General features: G+C 60.0%; 2 protein-coding genes and 1 long non-coding RNA gene across 4 annotated transcripts; 1 reads left to right on the top strand and 2 right to left on the bottom strand.

Moving 5' to 3' along the window:
• Positions 1-1,101: 1,101 nt before the first annotated feature.
• On the bottom strand, positions 1,102-6,858 carry NPW (neuropeptide W). Its single transcript, XM_088017052.1, has 4 exons — positions 6,841-6,858; positions 2,290-2,432; positions 1,565-2,185; positions 1,102-1,301 (listed from the first exon to the last, which is right to left on the bottom strand). The coding sequence occupies exons 1-4, from the start codon at positions 6,856-6,858 to the stop codon at positions 1,259-1,261; spliced, it is 825 nt and encodes a 274-aa protein (XP_087873178.1). The 3' UTR covers positions 1,102-1,258.
• A 1,576-nt stretch (positions 6,859-8,434) lies between these two features.
• Positions 8,435-10,457, bottom strand: LOC114215754 (uncharacterized). The gene is made up of 2 exons (XR_003610622.2): positions 10,245-10,457; positions 8,435-8,999 (listed from the first exon to the last, which is right to left on the bottom strand). It is a non-coding gene; the product is annotated as an uncharacterized LOC114215754 (long non-coding RNA).
• Positions 10,458-10,618: 161 nt separating this feature from the next.
• ZNF598 (zinc finger protein 598, E3 ubiquitin ligase) lies at positions 10,619-21,084 on the top strand. Of its 2 annotated transcripts, none has more exons than XM_088017274.1 (12): positions 10,619-10,894; positions 15,510-15,622; positions 16,138-16,267; positions 16,522-16,733; positions 16,830-17,047; positions 17,459-17,567; positions 18,188-18,378; positions 18,543-18,627; positions 18,741-19,528; positions 19,931-20,081; positions 20,195-20,345; positions 20,437-21,084. In XM_088017274.1, exons 1-12 carry the CDS (start codon positions 10,658-10,660, stop codon positions 20,788-20,790), a joined length of 2,739 nt encoding a protein of 912 aa, XP_087873400.1. In that variant the 5' UTR covers positions 10,619-10,657; the 3' UTR covers positions 20,791-21,084. The 2 variants fall into 2 exon arrangements, with proteins under 2 accessions (XP_087873400.1, XP_027967588.2); XM_028111787.2 differs by having other exon boundaries at positions 17,459-17,576.
• Positions 21,085-21,849: the final 765 nt, after the last annotated feature.

Raw genomic sequence — 21,849 nt, 5'->3', positions numbered from 1 at the left:
CATTAGGTGACAACATGGGGAGAAGGGTGCACCCAGGAGATGGGCAGGAATTGCCAGTAAGGAGAGATGGGGGCTTCCAGAGGCCAAGGAGAATGTGGGGGCTGGTTCCATGTGAGTATCTCAAAGCTAGCCAGCTCGACGGGCATGGGACCACCCCTCCTCTGGTCATGGCTGGGTGCCGTAATGGAAGGCCTTGCCACATGGCCAAGGGAGGGCTCCAAGGGCAGACAGCATCAAGGCACAGTGACTAGTCGCATCGAGGCCCGGGACAGTTGTGGGAGTCAGAGCCCACACCGAAGAGGGTTGACGAGGAGGCAGAAGGGTGGAGGGGCCCACACAATTGTGAGCAGGAGCTATGAGGGGGCCCAGGGGTCCTTATTCATGACAGCAGAGCATATTTACGTGGGGGTTGGAGCCAATAACTGAAGATGCAGAGGGGATTAGAGGTGGAAGGGTCTCTGAGGAGGCAAGGGGCCCTTCCTCCCTAGAAGAGGAGCAGGACCTTGAAGTAGGGGGCCAGGGGTTCTCACTTCCTCTCCAGAAGCCATTGGCTGAGGGAAGGAGGGGGGTGAAAGAGATCAGGTTTGAAATGAATCCTGGGAGACGTGGGAAAGGCTGGGTAGGCTGCTGGTCTTAAGGTCCCTTAAGGAAGACATTCTCCCCAGCCTGGTCAGGAAGCATAGTGAGGGGGCACTCTGGGGCTCCCGGGAGGCTGGGGTGGGAGCTCTGGCTCAGCTAGTAGGGTATGAGTTGTTTTCCTCTCTCTGGTGGATGGCAGTGGGACCCAAGGTCTGACTTGTGCCTACCTCCCATGAGACCTCTCCTCTCCTGTGGGACCCTGGGACCTGGTCTGATGACCCCACCCCAGAACAGGAGGGGCAGTACTGGCAGAGAAGGAAGGGGACCTAGTCCCCAGCAGTGTCTCTGCCTCTGTCCCCTCTCCCCCTCCACAAGGACTTACAGATCGAGATCGTTAGGAGGGGGCATCCCCTGGCCAGGGAGAGGGCTCCTGTAACTGGCAGGGTGTGAATGCAGCTGTTTACACCCCAAAGCTAGATGCCAAGTATACAGCGTGGAGGAAAAGGGTCACACACGGGAACGCATGAACCAGGCAGCTTTTATTGACCAGACCACCTGGCCTGGCCAGAGCTGTTCGCCCAGGAGGAGGAGTAGACTCCTGGGTCAGATGAGGGGGCGTCACCAGCAAGGGCTGCGTTCAGGATGGCCCTGGGGAGAGGTGGGGGCCGGCGAAGGTGGTTCACTGCGCAGACCATGGCTGAACAGGATACACTCTGAAGGCTCTAGAAAGAACAGAGCAGGACCTTGGGGAGAAGTCTGTGAGCCCTCCACTAACCCTTACCTCCCCCCCCACCCCCCCTACCCCCCCCCCCCCCCGCCAAGCCTGGAAGGGTAGGAAGCTCCTGGAAAGCCTTTCTGGGCAAGAAGTGAGAGATAGGATGGTCCTAGGGTGTCTCGTGGGCACGCGGGCGTGGGCTCCGGGCCCAGATCTCTCCAGACATCCTCCACCCGCTGCTGTCCCGGCCCCCTTTTTCTCCCCACGTACCTGTCCCGCTTCACGGAGGTCCAGGAATGGGCGCCCAGCCGCGGCTCCAGTTCGGGCTCGGGCGGCGCAGTTCGCGCCCGCAGTTCGAGCCCTGCGCGGGAGTACCTGCGTCCCATCTCCAACAGTTCCCGAACCCCCGAGGACAGCAGGAGAGCACCGCGGGGGACGGGCGCCGGAGAGAGGGTGTCTTTGGCAGATAGCCCCTGGGGGGACGCGCCCAGGCCCTGGGTGTCCCAGGCGAGGGACCCAGCAGCGGGGCGCAGCGCTCGGCGCCACTTGTAGGGCGAGCTGCGCAGCCCCATGAGCAAGCCCGCGGCGCGGCCCACTGTGTGGTAGCGGGGACTCGCCACGTGCTTGTACCAGGCGCCAGCGGGCAGCGCCAGGAGCAGCAACAATGCGAGCACCGGCCGGCCCGCAGGGCCCCGCACGCCCGTACCCCGCGCCAGGGTGCTCAGGTTGACGGCCGTCCAGCGGGGCAGGCCAGGAGCTAACTCAGCTGGGGCTGGGCGCGCTGCAGGACTGCGGCGTCGGGGGGCCGGAGCGTCGGGGGCGCAGCGCCGCGGGGCCAGCTTATAACTGCTCGCTAGCCCCGCCCCGCTCGCCCCCGCGGTACTCGCTCGTCTCCCAAAAGGTAGGGGGAGGGATGGAGAGGGAAGAGGGGCCCAGGCTGCTGGGACAGGGGCGTGGGTTATTGGAGTATCTTCTCTGAGTGGGCGGGCCTTCACCTAGAGCTCATCTTGACGCTCCGCTGGGAGCGCCCCTGCTCCCCCTCAAAGAAGAACTGAGGAGATGGGCGGACATGGGCAAAGGGATGCCTCCTTCGCCAGAGCTCTTGCAGGTTGGGCACCAGCAAAGTTGACTGGGGGGGCTATAAGAACACTAGTGGGGTCAGAAGCGCTAACTGGTGGGGGTCCTGTATCATTCAAGAACCCTCTGTGTATCTCCTCTCCTGAGGGCTGTCTCTTGTCCCCCCACCCCTCCCACCCTCTCCCACACTAGCAGGTGGGAGCCCTCCAACCCACTTCCCCGCTGTGGCTGGATGCTTGCAACCACAAACTTGGTCACATGGAGCCCTCCCTGAGATGGTTAGTGGTTTCCCATGGCTTCCAGAATAAAAAGTAAACCCCTCCTCTTACCCCAGCCCTGGCCTGGGCAGAAGGCCCTGTGGACCTCCAGGCTACTCTCTGGTTGTGATCCCCCACAAGACCACTGTCTCTGGCCAGTTTTCATCTTTCTGCCTTACCCAACAAACTGTGATTCTGCCCGCCTCTGTTTCTGTCCTCAGAACATCCTTCCCTTCCTTCCCAACCCAGCAGACTTGCACTCATCACTCCGGATCCTGCCTACATGGCCCTCATCTGAATAGTCTCCTGGAGTATTTGTCTGTGGCTGTATGTGTTTAACAACCCCTTCCAGAGGGCAGAGCCTGACCCATTCTTGCCTGAGCCCCAACCCAGGAAGGATGTCAACCCCCAAATAATCAGGCCTCATCCCACCCCCAGCAACCACACCACTCGTGGAACATTTTCTTGATCCCAGACACCAGGGATCCTGAAATGTCTTCTTCCTTTTTTTAAAAGATTTTATTTCTCAGAGAGAGAAAGAAGCCGGGGCGGCAGGGCGGGGGGGAGCACACAAGCAGGGGTAGCAGCAGACAGAGCAGGCAGAGGGAGAAGCAGGCACCCTGCTGAGCAAGGAGCCCGACACGGGACTCGACCCCAGGACCCTGGGATCATGACCTGAGCCGAAGGCGGACGTTTCACCTACTGAGCCACCCAGGCATCCCTGAAATGTCTTATTTTGATCTCCAAACAATGCCATGAGGTGGGATAATTAAAAAAAAAAAAAAGATTTCGGAGGGGCGCCTGGGTGGCTCAGTCATTCAGCGTCTGCCTTTGGCTCAGGTCATGATCTCAGGGTCTTGGGATTTAGCTCTGGCATCGGGCTCCCTGCTCAGCAGGGAGTCTGCTTCTCCCTCCCTCTGCCTCTTCCCCGGCTTGTGTGTGCACTCTCTCTCTCTCTCTCGCTCACTCTCTCAAATAAAAATCTTTTGAAAAAATTTTAGGGGCACCTGGGTGGCTCAGTCATTAAGCGTCAGTTTTTAAAACTATTTAAAAAAAATTTTTTTAAAGGGGGCGCCTGGGTGTCTGTCTTTAGGCGTCTGCCTTTGACTCAGGTCATGATCCCAGGGTCCTGGGATTGAGCCCAACGTTGGGCTCCCTGCTCAGCGGGAAGCCTGCTTCTCCCTCTCCCACTCCCCCTGCTTATGTTCCCTCTCTTGCTGTATCTCTCTGTCAAATAAATAAATAAAATATTTAAAAAAAAATAAAGTGCGCCTGGGTGGCTCAGTCGTTGAGTGTCTGCCTTCGGCTCAGGTCATGATCCCAGGGTCCTGGGATCGAGCCCCACATTGGGCTCCCTGCTCAGCGGGAAGCTGGCTTCTCCCTCTCCCACTGCCCCTGCTTGTGTTCCCTCTTGCTATGTCTCTCTCTGTCAAATAAATAAATACTTTTTATTTTTTATTTTAAGATTTTATTTATTTATTTGAGAGAATGAGAGATACAGAGCACGAGAGGGAAGAGGGTCAAAGGGAGAAGCAGACTCCCTGCCGAGCAGGGAGCCTGATGTGGGACTCGATCCCGAGACTCCAGGATCATGACCTGAGCCGAAGGCAGTCACTTAACCAACTGAGCCACCTAGGTGCCCCTAAATAAATACTTTTAAAAAACTAAAAAATAAAATAAAAAATTTATTTTAATAAAAGCCCTTTCTAGGACTTTTGATCTTTTTATTTTTTTATAAGATTTTATTTATTCATTTGAAAGACAGAGAAACAGCACAAGCAGGGGAGAGGCAGAGGGAGAAGCCGACTCAGATCATGATCTGAGCCAAAGGCAGACGCCTCACCATCTGAGCCACCCAGGCACCCCGATAAAAAAATTTTTAAATTTAAAGTAATCTCTATACCCAACATGGGGCTTGAACTCAGAAGTCCAAGATCGAGAGTCGCATGCTCACCAGGTGCCCTAAAGTGGACGATTATTGACCTCCTTTATCAATGAAGTAAGGCACAAGGAAAATGGATTTGTTCAGATCACCTGTTGGGTAAGCAGTGGTGCAAGTGGGGTCCGACCTAGACCCCCCAGCCTGAAAGCACCAGTTTGGGGACCTGAACTGCAGTTCTCCATGGAAACTGCTCCTCACCCTCTGCCTGTCTCTGCAGCAAAAGGGAAGGCGTGATTCTGGGAGTGAAGGGAACAAAGTCCTTCCTCCCGAGTCTCCCTATCGAGGGGCCACAGAGGGGCTGGGAGTACAGAGGATGCACCTCTAAGGCAGGAGGGGCCCAACTTGGTTGCAGGGAGCACTGGGGGGGGCAGTTAGAAGCAATGGCAGCCCTCCCTTCAAAGGCCCTGTGGAACGGGGAGAAGTGGGCTGAGCGCAGCGCCCTGTGCTTGGTGGTGGGAATGCGGGGGGTGTGCACCTCAACCTCTCCTGTCTCAGTTTCTTCACTTGCAAACTGGGATGATAAGAGCCCCTCCTCAGCTTAATGTGAGCATTAATCCAGGCACGGGTCTTGGCATTATGCCTGCCACATGGTAGCTGCTCAAAACATGGTCAGGCTACCATCCCCTGCTGTTACTGTACCCAGCCTCCTAAGCTGTCAGTAAAAACACTTTGATGGAGGGGTGACTGGCGCAGGGACTGGTGAGGTAGGGGATGGAGAGGGAGTTTTGGGTGCACCTGGAGGGGCCTGGAGGACCACAGGGACCCCGGAGCCGTGTGGAAAGCAGCCACCCCAGGGGGGCCCTTGGCCTGGAGAGCCGCCTGGAGTGTGCAGTGGGCGGGCAGCGCAGCACGATGTGGGCCACCAGGTCCCCTGACGCTGCACATCCTCCGGGCTAAGAGTACTTGGTGGGGGGGGGGGAGAAACCTACCTGGAGCCCCCCACCCCACCCAGTTCAGCGAGGGAGAGCCCGACATCCCCTGGAGATGGCCCAGTAGGATCACTTGCGGCTAGGTGGTAACGGGGTCTGGAGCCGTTAGAACACTGAAATAGAGCTACAGATACCAGCACGGATGAGTCTCCAAAACAGTGTTAAAGAAAATACCCTGCACAATACCCGTCTTGCTTGTTTATGGCTGTGAAGTGCAGGGGATGATGAAGGCCCCAGTGAGATGGAGCAGGACTCCTGCTGGATGACTGTGCAGAAGGCACGTGGGGAGGGAGCCCAGGGCCGGGTTGGGGGAGCAAAGCACACCACAGTCCTGGGAACTCCCAATGTGGGGTACAGAGGAGGGGCTCTGAGCCCCGCGAAGCCCGGAGCCCAGGGGTCCAGTGACAAGGGCCTCCCCCCTCCCCCCACTGCAGGGGTCTGGAGCCAAAGCTCCACTCTGGGAGGAGGGGAGGAGGGGAGGAGGTGACGGGCCCATGAGCGCTGACTCTCCTTTCTGTGACTCACCTCTCCCTTCATCCACCCAACACCCTCCTAGAAACCAGGGGAGCATGGCTTTGGGCTGCCTGCACACCACCTTTCTCCAACAGCACCAGGCTGCCTGTGGGCCAGGACCACTCAGAGCCTGGCCCCAACAAGGACTCCATCTAAGGACGCAGTGACTGAGCAAATCTGTTTTGTCTTTTTTTTTTTTTTTAAAGATTTATTTATTTGAGAGAGCGAGAATGAGAGAGAGAGAGTACAAGAGAGGGGGGAGGGTCAGAGGGAGAAGCAGGCTCCTTGCTGAGCAGGGAGCCTGATGTGGGACTCGATCCCGGGACTCTGGGATCATGACCTGAGCTGAAGGCAGTCGCTTAACCAACTGAGCCAACCAGGCACCCTGTTTTGTCTTCTTTTTTAAAAACTGTTTCTATTCAGGTAATTTACATGATTAATATAATGCTAGCATAAGGAAAAACTTCAAACTCCCTGACCCACCCTTTCGCATCCCAGTCATGCTCTCCAGAGGCAACAGCTTCCAGGTCCTTCAGCTGTTTCTTCTGGTATTTACCCCCTACTTAAAAACCATAAACTTAACTATTCCAAAAATCTGTGGTCTTTTTAAGAAGCCGTAACTAATGCACCCTGAGTAGCGTGCACATCTCCGTCTTCACAAGTGCATTTGTTTTTACGTATGCATACATCTGCATGCCCACGGCCCAGAACAAGAGAGCAGAGTTCAGCTCCCGGGGAGCTCCTTTTAAAGCTCCCTTTGAACCCACCCCCGCCCGCGCCCCAGCCAGAAGCCCCCAGCATAACTTATGACCTCGTCAAGGTGCCTACCCTCAGCCGCACCGACATGTGGGGGCGGTCCTGTGCTGTGGTGGACGGTCAGCAGCATCCCTGGCCGTCACTCACCTGTAAAGGCAGAGTTAACAGCCCCTGCCCAAGATGTGCCCCAGATATCCTGGAACCTGTGCACAGCTACTTGACGCGGTAAGCCGGCGGGGGGGGGGGGGCGGCGATCAAAGTTGCAGATGAAATTAGGGATTCTCATCAGCGGACCTTAATGGAAGCAGATGGTCCTGAATTATGCAGGTGGGCCCAGCGCCACCACGTGGGGTAAGTGTGGAGGGAGGCAGCTTTGGAGGAGGAGGGGTGACAAGGATGAGCCTGGCAGGGTGCACCGTGCAGATGAAAGAGGGGGCCTCTACAGCTGGAGAGGAGATGGATTCTCACCCAAAGGCGTGCACCCCACCTGCACCTTAGTTTTATCCCAGGGAGACCTGTTTCAAACTTCCAAATTTCCTAACTGTAAGATAATACATCTGTGTTGTTTGAAGCCGCAAAGTTTGTGGTCATTTTTTAACAGTGGCCACGGGAAACTAATGACCTGCTAGGTGTCAGTAATGCTCCCACTCTGCTGTGACCACCACAAACGTCTCTGGGGATAAAACCACCCCCAATTGAGAACCACAGACCCTGAGATTATAAACCGACAATTTGTGATTTATGTTTTAGGCAGTACCAGAAGGCTTCCTACAAATTTAGATGAAGCTTTGGCCCTCTCACACCCTCTCCATCCTAGAACTGTCACAAATTTTGGTTAACTCACTAGCCAGCATTTATGTTGTTACGGCTGCGTAAATATTGTTCTCTGCTAAATGTACTACGATTACATTTCCTATCTCTCTGATTGCTTTTTTTACATACTTATTGTGCTATTTTCCCCCAAAGGTTCTGAGAGATAGGTCGAGTTCCTCGCAGTACCTTTTCCAGATTCTCAAGCACGCGAGGGCACCCTGATCGGTTCCATGTCTGCTCTGGAGGCTCCCTGTGGGAGATGGTGGCCTCCTACTCCCCTGCACACCCCCTTTTCCCGCACATCCACGTTGGCGCCTCCACATGGGCATCATCCCACGCTCTGCTTTGGCTCTTGTCTGGATTGGAACTCATTTTCTGGATGCCAGGCCATCTTCCAACTGGTACTCCCTAACATTTTGGAGACACGAACGATCTGGTAGTTTCATGTGAATGGGGACATGGGACCTAAATAATTTGTCCCTTTTATGACAGTGTCTTTATGCCTAATGGAAAGATTTTCTGGTTGTAGAGTTTGTGGATGGATATCCCACTCCTTCAGAAATTTGAGGGAATCTCTGGCTTCCAGTGGTCCAGGAGTAAAGTCCTATTCTCATCCCTCTTCTAGGATCTTCTCCCTCCTCACCCCCTCCTCCCTGAACCTGTCCGCCGTACGCCAGGATGATGTCACTTGCTGAGGGCCTTTCTTCCATGGCTGGGCCCTTCCTTTCAGTGTGAAGACTCAGGTCCTTCAGTGATAGCCCGTACTGTCTTATTAGTTCTTGGATAATCTGCACCTTTCCACTTTCTCTGTTCTCTCTGACATTCCTATTAATTAGATACTGCACCTTCTAGATTCAGAGTTCCAGCTTCTTTATTTTCTGTCTGTGTCTGCCTGCTGGGAGATTTCAACTGTATCTTCCCAATTTGCTCTTGAATTTTTACTTATGTTTTTGATTTCTAAGAGCCCTTTCTGGTTCTGATTATTTTGTGCTTGTTATTATTCAAGGCATCCTATTCTCATTTCATGGAAGCAGCATCTTTTCTGGGAATATCAAATACAGCTCTTTTTTCCTTTTCCTAAGGTAGGCTCCCCACCCAACACGGGGCTGGAATCCACCACCCCAAGATCAAGAGTCATGTGCTCCACCGACTGAGCCAGCCAGGCACCCCAAATACAGTTCTTTCTAAAGCTTCCTTTTGCTCCCTGGGTCTGCTTAGTTTGGTCCATCTTTCACACTGCAGGCTTTCCTCCTGAGTCTGGAGATCCTTGGCTGACCATCTGTCCCCATGTATGAGTGAGACTTGATGCTCTTTCTGTGAGGACATGACTCTGCCAGGCAGTGGGCTTCACTGCAGGAATGGCTTTTCATTCTGTAATGGGGCAGGCAGTGAAGCTTTTCTCTGGAGCTGGTCAGTTTCTGAAACAGAAGCAAGGGAGAGGGGCGTGGACTGGATACAGAAGTCAGGGCAGGGGAGGAGGGCCCAGGTCGCCGGGTTCCATGCACTGACTTGCAGGCACTCGTTTTCAGTCCCCTGCCTCACTTCACCCTCAGTGAAACTTCTTATCAGGGTTCCCCCCAAAGGTCCTTTTTTTTTCTTAAGATTTTATTTACTTGACAGAGACACAGCAAGAGGGAACACAAGCAGGGGGACTGGAAGAGGGAGAAGCAGGCCTCCCGCGGAGCAGGGAGCCCGATGCGGGGCTCGATCCCTGGACTCCGGGATCACGACCTGAGCTGAATGCAGACGCTTAACGACTGAGCCACCCAGGTGCCCCCCCCCCAAAGGTCTTAAGGATGCTTTGTAAAGTGAGTCACTCTTCCTGTCCTTCCAAAGTTTGTTGACACCTTTCACTAGCTGCCTCCTCCCTTCTTCTTCTCTTGGGACTTGTGGATTGGCAGTCTTTTACTCCTTTGCTGTCATTTAGTGGGGTTGTGTGACAGTGAGAAGGCATGTGCATTGGCCCGTCCACCAGATTCACTTGGTGTGATGATGCCCACTTTCCAATTGAGGAAGTCAAGGGTTCAGTGAGCTAACCAAGTTCACCAGCAAATAAGTGGCTGAACTGGGGTTTCAAGCCCATTTCTGTCTGATTCTAAAGTCCAGGCTCGCTCCCCAACAACACACTGCCTTTTTCTAGAAGGCTTCAGATTTGACTTGCCTCCTTTAATGACAGAAGGGAGGTCTGGAGTGTGCCTGTCCCCCAAGGATAGGGAGGAAGCCTACCTGCAGGGACCTGAGGCCCAGTATTCACCACCGTCCATTCAGCAAACCTGCCCTGAGGCTTTTCTGCGCTAAGCCCCCGAGCTCAGCTGGGTGTGCCCAGTGAAGAACGCAAGTTCCCTGCCTGATTTTCCCATCAGGATCGGGGGAGATAGCCGAAGGATGTCACCAAAAGAGTCTTTTCTGATAAAGATTTGCAGGAAGTTCTAATTTGGGGAGGCCGGGGCGGGCGGGGGAGGGGGGGAGGGGTGCGCCTGGTGACCAGGCCCGTGTACGCTGCAAATACAAGCGGTCTGGCTGGTCAGAAACGGTGGGCTCCCGATACGGCGGCTATATTTAGCACATAAACTGCAAGACATGCGGTTAAATCTGCATTTCAGATCAACGCGGGGTAGCATGTCAACACAAAGACGGCCTACCCACAACAGGGGCGTACTCACCGGAACCACAGTGAGCGCGGTGCGTGGTTGCTCTGAAATTCCAAGCTACCTGGCGGCGCGGCGTCTCACCGGGCGGGCAGCCCGGCAGAGGCAGCGGAGGGGGGCCGCGCTGCGGACCGCGCCCCCCGCCCCCAGCCCGCGGTCCCGCCCGGGCCCCCAGTTTCCAGCCCGGGCTCCGAGCCCCCTCTCGCGGTCCCGCCCGGGCCCCAAGGCCACCCCCCACCCAGCGCCATCCCGCAGTCCTGCTCGCATCCCCGGCCTCCCGCGCCCTGCTAGGGCGGAAGTGGCGGCTCGCGCTTCCGCCTGGCGGGGCCGTTACTGGGCGGGGCGCTGACGTCGCCCGGAAGGGGCGGGCCCGCCGGGAGCCAGGCCGCGCCGCGCCGCGCCGGCCGGAGGGGGCCGCAGCACGGACCATGGCGGCGGCGGCGGCGGCAGTGACGGTGGCGGCGGGCGCCGAGGGGCGGCGCGCGGCCCTGGAGGCGGCGGCGGTGCCCGAGCGGGGCGGCGGGAGCTGCGTGCTGTGCTGCGGGGACCTGGAGGCTACGGCGCTGGGCCGCTGCGACCACCCGGTGTGCTACCGCTGTTCCACCAAGATGCGGGTGCTGTGCGAGCAGCGTTACTGCGCCGTGTGCCGCGAGGAGCTGCGCCAGGTGCGCCGCGCCGGCCGGGCCGCGCGTTCGGGGCGCCGGGCGGGCGCGGGGCGCGGCCGGAAGGGGACTTTGCCTTCCTGATGTCCGGCTGCGGGCCTGGCGGGGCCCCCCGGGGCGGGCTCCCGACCGTGGGGCCGACTGTGGGGCTTCTGGGGCCGGCAGGCAGGAGCTGGCCCCGCCGGGTCGAAGAGGGAGCAGTCCCTATGGGGACGATTATGGCAGTCCGGGAAGCAGAGGGTCAAAGTGGGTATTTCCAGCCCAGCTATGTGTCTGGGCCCCTCGGGGTAACTCCGGCAAGGTCCTCCCGAGACTGGTGCTTTCATCTGTTGAGGGGCGGTGGCACTCACACCTGCCCACCAGAGAGGGGAGGCTGAACCATTGAGGTTTCCTTAGGATTGTAGGCGGATGGGGTTAAAAGTGTTACGAAGTTTTTCTCCTCCTTGCCAATTCTAACGGGGAGTGGTGGTGAGGGGGTCAGCTCCAGAGTGGAGGTGGGGATGTTTCTGACTCTGTCCAGATTTGGAAGCCCTGGAGGGGATCAGAGGGCACCGTGGAGATTTCCCCCATCGTCCCCATAATGCCAGATGCTGGCTGGAAGCACCTAGTTGGAACTCTCTTGGTTTGCTTTGAGATATGTTTGCTTCCAGTGTTGTGAAATTCCTCTGGTTTGTTCATGGAAAGCTTGGGCTGGTGACATCTGCCAGGGAATCTGACTTTCTTCTTCCTAGAAGTGACGCAGAAACGGCATTGTTGAGGAGTGGGTTTCTTTAGTTGTGTTGTTTCCTTTTTTTTTTTTTTCAGGTAGACATTTATGTTAGGGGAGCCAAGACGATGCTGTAATTCCGTGAGCTCTTCATGAGCACCTGTTCTGTGCTTTTTTCAAAAAAGACACTTGGAGATGCTATTAGTGTGTACTGGGGTGGACAGAGACAGGCCTGGGAGAGATCTGGGGTGCACAAATTGTCGAGAAATGCTTGGGCTTGTGGCTTAGTGAGCGCCTCCCAGCTCTGCCCAAGGCTGCCATGCCAGCTAGTCTTGCATGGCATGAGGTCATTCTTGAAGGGCCAGGTTTTCCAGTGCACCTATAGTTCCGTCCAGGAAGGCAGGGGCTGCAGGTCTCACTCTGGAAGTGAGCAGACACCTCTGTGTGGTTACTGTGGCCAGTACATGGCCTCTCTTGCTCCCTGTGGGTCCCATACCCTTCCAGTGCTCTCTGTGGCAAGCGGCTCTTGACACGAGCTTTCAGCAGGCTCCCACTGGAGCATGCTTTGGCACTGGGTGCCTCTGGCCGATTCTGGCATTCCTCTTAGGCCTGCCCTGAATTACTGGGCAGCAGGATGGTGTCCTGGGAACTTTGGGAGATGACGATCCTTTCGATTCATCTTGCTTGCCTCCCACTCTTGAACTTGCAGCTCCACCCTAGCTCTTCCTGTTCCCTGGCTGAGTCCTGCACTGTCCTCTGAATGTGCCATGCCCACTCGGGAATCCCACAGGTACCTCCAGGGGCTGCCTCTGCTCTGTCCTCCCTTATGGGACTCAGTCTGTAAAAACCCTGAGGAAAGCATGCCAAGAAGCTGTGCGGAATAGGCGCACACCTTGGCTCGGGGCTTCCCTGTGCCCGCTGTGGGGCAGGCATTGCAAAGAGCAGACGCAGAGCAGCCCTGCAGCTGCTGGTCAGGCACGGAGCCAGATCCAGCTGGATTGCCCAGCAGGTGCTCCGGGTGGAGGCCAGGCCAGCTCCCAGTCAAGACCAACATCAGCGCCCCCCACCTTCCTCCCTGGTCTCACCTTTCACACGGTCCATTTTCTTCTTTTTTTTTTTTCCAGCCCATCTCTGTCAAAGAGGCTGGGTGGGACTGCTGTACAAAGTGGGGTGTGTCTGAGCTAGTACGGTCTCCCTTCCACTTCACAGGCAAGATGTGGGAAGGAGGCTGATGGCAGGTCAGGAGGTGGGGCCTGCTGACCGCCCTTGCTTGTCTGTTGTCAGGGCCCCTCCCCACCAGCCTGGTCCACCTGGGCTCCTCTGGGGCCTGTACTTCTTTGGTGGGGCCCTCACTGCTCACCCTCACCATTGGTTCACTCTCGCCAGGGGTCTCTGCTGGCACCACGTATCCTCTCTTCCACTCATCGAGTGCCCACTGGATACTGGGAGTGGGGAGCAACAAAGCCTCAGGCAGGAACACACATCCACCCCTGTGGGGGTCTGAGTAGAGCCCTCATCCCATCTCCCTCTCCCTCTCTTCAGGGACTGGCCCAGCCATCCTGGGGCCCACCCAGGGGTGCCCTTTCCCCCTTTGACATCGATTGCCTGGCCGACCCAGGGGCTTCCCAAGATGGTCCATCCTCAAGTGTCTAGGCCTGGCCTGTGCCTCTGTCCTCGGATCCATGACCGTCTCTCATCGGGGTGATCACCGATGGGTGGGTGGGTCTTGGGCCATGCTGGTTGGATCCCTGGTGGGTTCCTTCCCATCCCTGGTTGGGCCCCCATGCCCTGGTCCTTGTTCAGCGACTTGGTCTCGCCATGTGCCTCACCCTCTGCTGCCCTCTGTGTACTCATCACTGGTCCTGATGCCGGCGCAGGCCTTCAGGGGCCCAGTCCTGGTTTTACAGCCTGTCTAGGAGGGGCCCTTAGCACTTTGCCATTCCCACCCCTAGCTCCAAACCTGCTCACCCTCGTTCTCAGACAAACGCAGCCTTCCCCTTCCTCAACCTCTTCCTGAGGTTCCCAGTGTCCTCTCTCTCCTGGCTTGGCTCAGGTGTGCCCAGAATTGGTTGCCCCATCAAACTGCTCAGGAGAGACAGACGCCCCTGAGAACGGCACCCTGTCTCTGTCCACAGCAAGGGTGCCAGCAGTAAGACACCCCCCGCCCCCCAGTGGATCCAAGCAGACCCTGAGACCCAGGCGCTGGAGCTGGGGGAGACGGTGGTTGACAGTGGCATCACGGCACAGGCTTCCTCTGGGGAAGAAGTTGTTCCTCTGCTGAGTTGCTGGACTGGCTGCTTTTCGGCAGGGGGCTCTCTCACGGGAGGACGCTGCCCCTGCTGCCCGTGTTGCTTTGGTGTAAGCAGGGCCCTGAGTCCCGGCAGCTATCCCACGACAGACCCTGTGATCTGTGGCCGGCTCGTGGCCCTGCGCGTGCAGGTGCTGGTCCCCTGGCAAGAGGGAGGAGGAACTGGGGTCAGGGCTGGGAAGGCGCCCTTGTGAGTGGCATGGGGCAGGGCTGGGTGTGGCCTTGTCCTGGAAGGACAGGAACTGTGGGAAGAGGCCAGTGTGAGGCCCAGGGGCTTAGTAAGGGAACCGGGTGGGAGGGCGGGGGGGCAGCCATGGAAGCTTAGCTGCAGTGAAGCACCCACCCGAAATCCACATGGGGCAGGGGCGGGAGCAGGCAGCCAGTTCACCAGACAGGATGACAAGGGGAAGAAAGGCCTGCTGGGGCATTGCTCATCCTCCGCCTTCCCCCAGAATGGGTGTGGCTGGACCATGATGCCTCCTTTGGGCTGTGGGGGCAGGGGGAGGCTTGGGGGTCAGCACGCTCTCCTGACAGTAGAGAAGTGGAGACTGAGCTCCCCAGCTTCTCCCCCAGACCCCCAGGGAACCAGTCTTAACCATCCTGCTGCTGGGGACAGTGTGACCACCATTCTCCCCAGCCAGTCCCCTGCTTTCCCAAGTGCATGGCCATTGTAATCCCAGACGTCCTCCCTGGCTGAGCCTAGCTGAGCCTAAACAGAGCAGGGATGACCTTGACATGACCCTTCCCAAGGTGAGGATGCTGAGCAGAGGCGAGTGACCAGGCCTAGACTGTGGGGGACAGTAGTGGAGTGGGAAGGGTCATGGAGAGGAGGAGACCGAAGGTGTGGTCTTGGTCCAGGGATGGGGATTGGGGGCCAGAGAGGAGGGAGCCCTGGAGGGAGCTGTGCTCTTGGCGCAGAGGGGGGACCTGAGCCTGTGAGAGGATCCTGGGGGCGCTGGGATGGGGGTCTGTGGAGGGGCAACCTGGCAGGAGGTACCTGAGTGTGCCGGAGACCCCCTGGGAAACAGCCAGGCAGCACAGGTGTCTGCACCCAGGCCCCCCCACGCACCCCACCTCGGCACGTTGGCACCCCTGGCAGCTGGTTAATAGGCAGGAGGCAGCCAGGGGCCGTGACCGAGGCCTGCGAGGAAATCCCTCTCCTATGGCATCGTGGGTGGACAGAGGGTGGCCAGGCGTGACGTGTGGTCACCTGGCTTGTCCTGATGGCGTTGTTTCCATAGCTGCTTCTTGGATGTCATTTCTACCTTATCTGCCCTGTGCTCAACACCCATGTGTTTTCCCTGTCGCTGCCCCGGGGGGTCACTGCTGACCCCTGTTCCTCTGGGGTGACCTCCCTGGATGAGTGGGGAGCCTGCCGCCCCCTGGTGGCGAGGCTGGGCATTGTTTCCACATGGGTCACCCCAGGCCCCCGGGCTGCAGGTGAGGAGAGGGGCCTGGGCAGCCCAGGATGGCAGAGAGTGCTGCCTGTGGGGCCGGCCTCGGCCTCCTCAGCAGGGTCTGAGTGCCTCCCTCTTCTCAGCCTGACGGTGTCTTCTACTGGGTGCCCACAGCCCTGCTCACCAGCCCCCCTCATTTGGTTCCAGGTGGTCTTTGGGAAGAAGCTTCCTGCCTTTGCCACAATCCCCCTCCACCAGCTGCAGCACGAGAAAAAATATGACATCTACTTTGCCGATGGAAAAGTTTTTGCCTTGTACAGGTGAGAGAGATCCTCAGCCCGGGATTCCGAGGGCCTGTGGCCAGCCCTGCACTGGGGATGGGCACATCCCTGAGCCCTCCTGTGCTCCTCACAGCCCTGGGGTGCAGATGTCAGGGTCTGTGCTCTGTTTCCTCTCCTGTAACAGGGATGCTCATAGCAGCCCCCTGGGGTGGCAATAGGGACAGGGGCAGCACATTCAGGGAAAACACTCTGGTGGAGTGCACAGTGCCTACTTTCTGGGGCTCTGTGAGGTGCACTCGAGCTCTTGGGAGTTGGGCTCTTAGTCCGTGGCAGGAAAACCCCATAAACGGGTACAGTTGTCTCGGGAGTGATCCTCTTCTTCCAGGTGAGGGGGTGGCCCCCGGTGTGGGCCCAGTGTTTGTGCCCCGATAACGCGGAGCTCAGCATCCTGGCCAGGAGCAGCACCGCCTCCGCGGGTGGCGCATGCAGGAGCTCACTCCAGACGGTGACACTGAGTGCCTGTGGGGTTGGGGGGGCCCTCGGTGTCTCTCCAGGCAGCTGCTTCAGCACGAGTGCCCACAGTGCCCTGAACTGCCGCCGTTCGGCCTCTTCGGGGACCTGGAGCAGCACATGCGGAAGCAGCACGAGCTCTTCTGCTGCAAGCTGTGCCTCAAGCACCTCAAGGTGCGCCCTGGGCCACGGAGCCCACCCGGGGGCCCCGGGAGAGCTGGGTGCAGGCGGTTGGGGGCTGGGCCCCGGGGGGCTTGTGCTGCCTCAGGCCCCTCGTCCCCCTAGCTCTCCTGCCTCACCCAGCCCAGGCAAGGGGATGCTCCTGGTGCATACAGTGCTGTGTGTGTATGGTCGGGGGACCGAGGCAGCCCTCTGTTGCGGGACCGTGGGAAGGGGCCCGCCCGCGCCCAGCACCCTCTTCCCTGCAGATCTTCACCTATGAGCGCAAATGGTACTCACGCAAGGACCTGGCGCGGCACCGCATGCAGGGGGACCCCGATGACACGTCACACCGCGGGCATCCGCTCTGCAAGTTCTGTGATGAGCGCTACCTGGACAACGATGAGCTGCTCAAACACCTGCGCCGCGACCACTACTTCTGCCACTTTTGTGACTCCGATGGAGCCCAGGACTACTACAGGTGGGCGCGGGCCCCGGGCACCAGAGCAAGCTGGGCGGGGCCACTGGCGGGGGTGGCGGAGCCCGCAGACTCCTGCTGACACCCCGACCCCGCCAGCGACTACGCCTACCTGCGCGAGCACTTCCGGGAGAAGCACTTCCTGTGTGAGGAGGGCCGCTGCAGCACGGAGCAGTTCACCCACGCCTTCCGCACCGAGATCGACCTCAAGGCCCACAGGACAGCCTGCCATAGCCGGAGCCGTGCCGAGGCCCGCCAGAACCGCCAGATTGACCTGCAGTTCAGCTACGCACCCCGGCACTCGCGCCGCAGCGAGGGTGAGTGAGCGGGGATCCATCGGGCTCCAGCCTGGCGCTCTCTGAGGCCTGGAAACCCCACAGCCGGGCCCCGGTCTGGCCCGTCATGTGTTGGCGGGACGGGGGACATACCTCTCTGAGCCCACGATCACCCCCGAGGCTTGGAAGCCCCACAGCCGGGCCCCAGTCTGGCCCGTCGTGTGTCTCCCATCTGCCGGCTGGGGGTCGGGGGGCTCCAGGGTTGGGAGCGCTGTTGGGGGAGCTGCTGTGTGGGGGTCGTGGCTGAGGCAGGCTCTTCTCCCTGTCCACTTCTTGCTCTGAGCTGGTCCTCGGGTCTCATGTGCCGGGGGCGGGGGGAAGTCTCTGCTGGGCAAGCTGGAGCACCGGCCTTCGGCTGGCCCAGGCCCTTGACGGGCTGTGTGCTGGCCGCAGGGGTCGTCGGGGGTGAGGACTACGAGGAGGTGGACAGGTACAACCGTCAGGGCCGTGCCGGCCGGGCCAGTGGTCGCGGAGCCCAGCAGAGCCGTCGAGGAAGCTGGAGGTACAAGAGGTGGGAGGATTTGCGTGCCGCTGACATTCTCCTGGTACTACCCCCTGAGGCGGCGGTGGCTGGCAGCTGGGTTGGGACGGCGCACGGGGATCGGGGGACTTTGGCCTTCTGGTGTCTGGTGTCCTTGGCTTGGCGGCAGCGGGGCCTGCTTAGTGTCCTGAGTGAGCAGACATTTCCCTACTCTTTTCCCTAGTTCTAGCCAGAGGCCCCAGGACCCTGCAGGTGGGGGTGGGCCAGAGGGGCCTGTGTCACTGGGGGGGGAGGGGTTCAGGGCAGGCGTGCCGTGAAACGCTCATGCTGCAGGTACATGCTCAGGCCAGGTGCTGTCCCCACTGTCCGGCAGGATGGAGGCATTTTGGACCCCGGACTGGGCCCATGTGCTGCCCCCTGGGAGCTCCAGCCTGAGACCCACTGGCTCAGGAGTCCCGCTGAGTCGGCAGCGCCCTCTCCTGGCCAGCGAGGGCGGGCGGGCACCAGCTCCACTGGCCCCAGGACAGCTCCTGGTGGCCAGGCTTGGGGGGGTGGGGTGGGGGAGGCTCCTGCCCAGCTCCTCGCCCTGCATGCCGCCGTGGTCCCTGGCCTTGCCCTGCCTGAAGGCCTTCCTCTTCCAGGGAAGAAGAGGACCGGGAAGTGGCAGCTGCCATCCGGGCCTCGGTGGCCGTGCCGCAGCTGCAGCAGGAGACGCGCAGGAGTGAGGACCGGGAGGAGGGCGGCAGGGCCAAGAAGGAGGAGGCAGGGCTGCGGGTGCTCGAGGAGCTCCGCGGCCCCCGGCGCCTGCCCCGGACTCAGGGCGAGGGAGCAGGTGAGCTGGCTGTGCCTGTGGGCACCTGGGAGGGGAGAGGCAGGCTCCTGGCCAGCACGGTGCTTGGGAGTGACAGGGCAGAGCCCTGAGCTCACCCTGGAGGGTCTGCTCCCACCCCCTGCACGTTGCTCAGCCCTGACATAGGGTCCTTTCGTGTCTCCTAGGCCTCAAGGAAGCCTCGCCCAACGGTCCTGTAAGCCCAGAGGGCCTCCCGGCAACCGGCCAGGCCACAGGGGCCACGCCTCCAAGGTACACTTGTGCGCAGCTTGGGGGGGGGGCCCTGCGGAGGGTGGGTGCCGGGGGCGAGGGGGGGCGGGCTAGGGCCCTCAGGCCACTGACGCCACTCCCCTCCCTGGGCTTAGCACCCTCCCACCTCCCACTTCGAAGCTCAAGGATGAAGACTTCCCCAGCCTCTGCGCCTCTGCGTCCTCCTCTGCCTCGTGCTCTGCTGCGGCAGCTCTGGGCCCCGTGGGGCTGGCACTGGCGTACCCCATCCCTGCCCGGGGCAGGAGCACCTTCCAGGAGGATGACTTCCCTGCCCTGGTGTCCTCCGCCTCCAAGCCCAGCGCTGCCCCCACCAGCCTCATTTCCGCCTGGAACAGCAGCGGCAGCAAGAAGGTGGCGCATCCCACCTCGGGGGCCCAGGCTGCTGGTGGGAGCGGCCAGCCCCCCAGGAAGGCTGGCAAGGCAAGCAAGGGCAGCAAGAAGGGCGCGCTGCCACCGTCGGAGGAGGAGGAGGAGGAGGAGGCCGGCCGCGCCGGCCTCACTGCCCAGGAGCTACGGAGCGTGCCCACCACGGTAGCCGTCTCCTCCCTGTTGGCGCTGGCCTCCACCCAGACCCTCCCCAAGGTCGGCAAGAAGAAGAAGGTGGGCTCGGAGAAGCCGGCTGCCACCTCACCGCCCCCACAGCCTCCTGACAAAGATGGGCCCCCTGGGGCCGAGCAGGCCCCCACCACGACCGCCGGCAGAGCCGAGGGGCCCGTTGCCCTCATCGTCAATGGACACACAGAGGGGCCGGCCCCAGCTCGGAGCACGCCCAAGGAACCTCCTGGGCTCCCGCGGCCCCTGGGGCCCCCCGCCTGCCCCACACCCCAAGAAGACTTCCCAGCACTCGGAGTCCCCTGCCCACCCAGGATGCCCCCTCCCCCAGGTATGTGTGTCTGGCTCCGGCCCGCTTCTGGGCATCTGGGAGGGGGCCAGGGTAGGAGAGTCAGACTGGAGCCCCAGGGTCGAGGGGAGCGCACCCTGAGGGGCAGTCACGGGCCAGCAGGCAGGGGGAGGGAAGCCTAGCGGCACCGCTGAGTGTGAGCAGGGCACTTATTCTCCACGTCCCTTGCCTCCCTGTAAAAGGGGGCCATCCTAGCGCTCTCTGGAGATGGGGGAGTAAGTCGTCCTAGGCCATTATTGCCGCGAGGGAGCTCAGCATGTGCGTCATCGGGCCCTGGGCCTGCTGGACAGAGCCCGACCTCGGTGGGCTGGGCGGCAGGGGAAGCCACAGCAGCACGTGGGAAGCAGGGGTCACGTTCAGGTCTTGCTGTGCCGCCCCATGCAGGCTTCAATGCTGTGGTGCTCCTGAAGGGCACCCCACCCCCGCCTCCGCCCGGCCTGGTGCCACCCGTCAGCAAGCCACCCCCTGGCTTCTCGGGCCTCCTGCCCAGCCCCCACCCAGCCTGTGTCCCCAGTACTGCCACCGCCACGAAAGCGTAAGTGGGGGTGGGTCACCCGGCTTCGTGCCCCTAGAGGCCGGGGAGTGCCCTCATCTTGGTCCACCCCAAAGGCTTAAGCCGCGACCTCCTGCCCGTCTCCCGACCCTCAGGCCCAGACTGACACCTGCGCCACAGGTCTACCTGGTGCCCGAGAACTTCCGGGAGAGGAACCTTCAGCTCATCCAGTCCATCAAGGACTTCCTGCAGAGTGACGAGGCCCGCTTTGGCAAGTTCAAGAGCCACTCGGGGGAGTTCAGACAGGTCAGCCAGGCAGGGGTGTGGGGGGCCAGCACGGCCACTGTGGGGGCTCAGGCCCGGGCTGGGCATGACTGGGTTTGGCTCTGGGTGGCAGGGCGTGATCTCCGCAGCCCAGTATTACAAGAGCTGCCGCGACCTGCTTGGGGAGAACTTCCAGAAGATTTTCAACGAGCTGCTGGTGCTCCTGCCCGACACGGCCAAGCAGCAGGAGCTGCTGTCCGCACACACGCACTTCCGGGGCCGGGAGAGGCCTCCTGGCACCAAGGCCAAGAAGAACAGGAAGAGCGCGTGGCAGGCCAGCACCCGGCCGGCGGGCCTGGACTGCTGCGTGTGCCCCACCTGCCAGCAGGTGCTCGCGCACGGTGATGTCAGTGGCCACCAGGCACTGCACGCCGCCCAGGACAACGACTTCCCGTCCCTGCAAGCCATCGCCAGGATCCTCACGTAGCCCCCCCAGCATGGGCAGGAGCTGCCACACCCACAAGCCTCCTTCCTCCTCCCTCCTTCCCGGCTGCCCTGCAGCCAGGTAAGGCCCTGCTGAGGCCGCCGCTCAGGCCCCTCCGCCGGCCAGCCCGCCTGGGGTCGCCAGGAAGGCCCACCCACCCTGTCCGCACACCATCACATAGGAGTCCATCCAGTTTCCTCCTGGGAGGTGGGCAAAGACCCCTGCCTCCGTGCTGGGCTGGTCTGGGTTTGTGTTTTCCTGCTTTTGGAAGGTGCGAGGGGAGGGAAGGGCCGGGACGCAGGAACCTGTCCATGCTGTCAGAGCTGGTGGCAACAGCGGGCCCCCTCTAGGCCCCCTGAGCCCGAGGGCTACAGCGCCGCCGCCCCCCAAGCCAGAAGCTGCGGGGCCACCGGGGCCGGAGTCAGATGTTGAGCGTGTTGTGTAAACAGTTGGCTATTTCGTGATTCAAGAACGTTCAGGATTAAAAGCAGACACGAAATTGTGCTACTTGAAGTTGAATCTTTGTATGAGACAAGCTGAATCTGGGATCTCAAATTGACTCTGACCTTTTATAAGACCGTGTATCTTCAAATAAATTTATTTTGCAATAATGCACATAGCTGGTGTTCTGAGCTTCTCTGCCCTCCCAGGTCACCCTGCAGCGAGGGGGGCTCAGAGCCGTCCGAGGCCCCAGCTCCGGTGGACAGCCAGGGGCCCCCTGGGGTGGGGGGCAACCCATATGCACAGCTGGGTAGTGGGGCTTTGCTCTCGGGACGCAGCCGCCGGTCTGGGCCTGGGGCCCGGCCCTGGACATCTGGCGCTGCCGAGGCCTTCCAGGAACAGACACAGCCACGTTTGACCTGTGCTTGTGTGCCAAGTAAAACCATCCTTTCGGGACGTGGGAGTCTATAGACTCCAGGTTAGCACCCACAGGCTAGTAAAGAGCTCCTAACGATAAACAAGAGCGCTTCAGAAGCAGTGGAGGGCGCATCTGAAATTCTGCCAGAGAACAATTTGTGCTTAATTATTTGGATACAGTATCTCAGGAGGGGACCAGACCGA

The sequence above is a fragment of the Eumetopias jubatus genome, unplaced genomic scaffold (genome assembly GCF_037043125.1).
Source record: "Eumetopias jubatus isolate StellerSeaLion01/CBP00866 unplaced genomic scaffold, mEumJub1_p1.0 scaffold_12, whole genome shotgun sequence".
Taxonomy (NCBI): domain Eukaryota; kingdom Metazoa; phylum Chordata; class Mammalia; order Carnivora; family Otariidae; genus Eumetopias; species Eumetopias jubatus.
The sequence above is the reverse complement of the archived record's forward strand: the minus strand, read 5'-3'. Positions and strand labels throughout refer to the sequence as shown.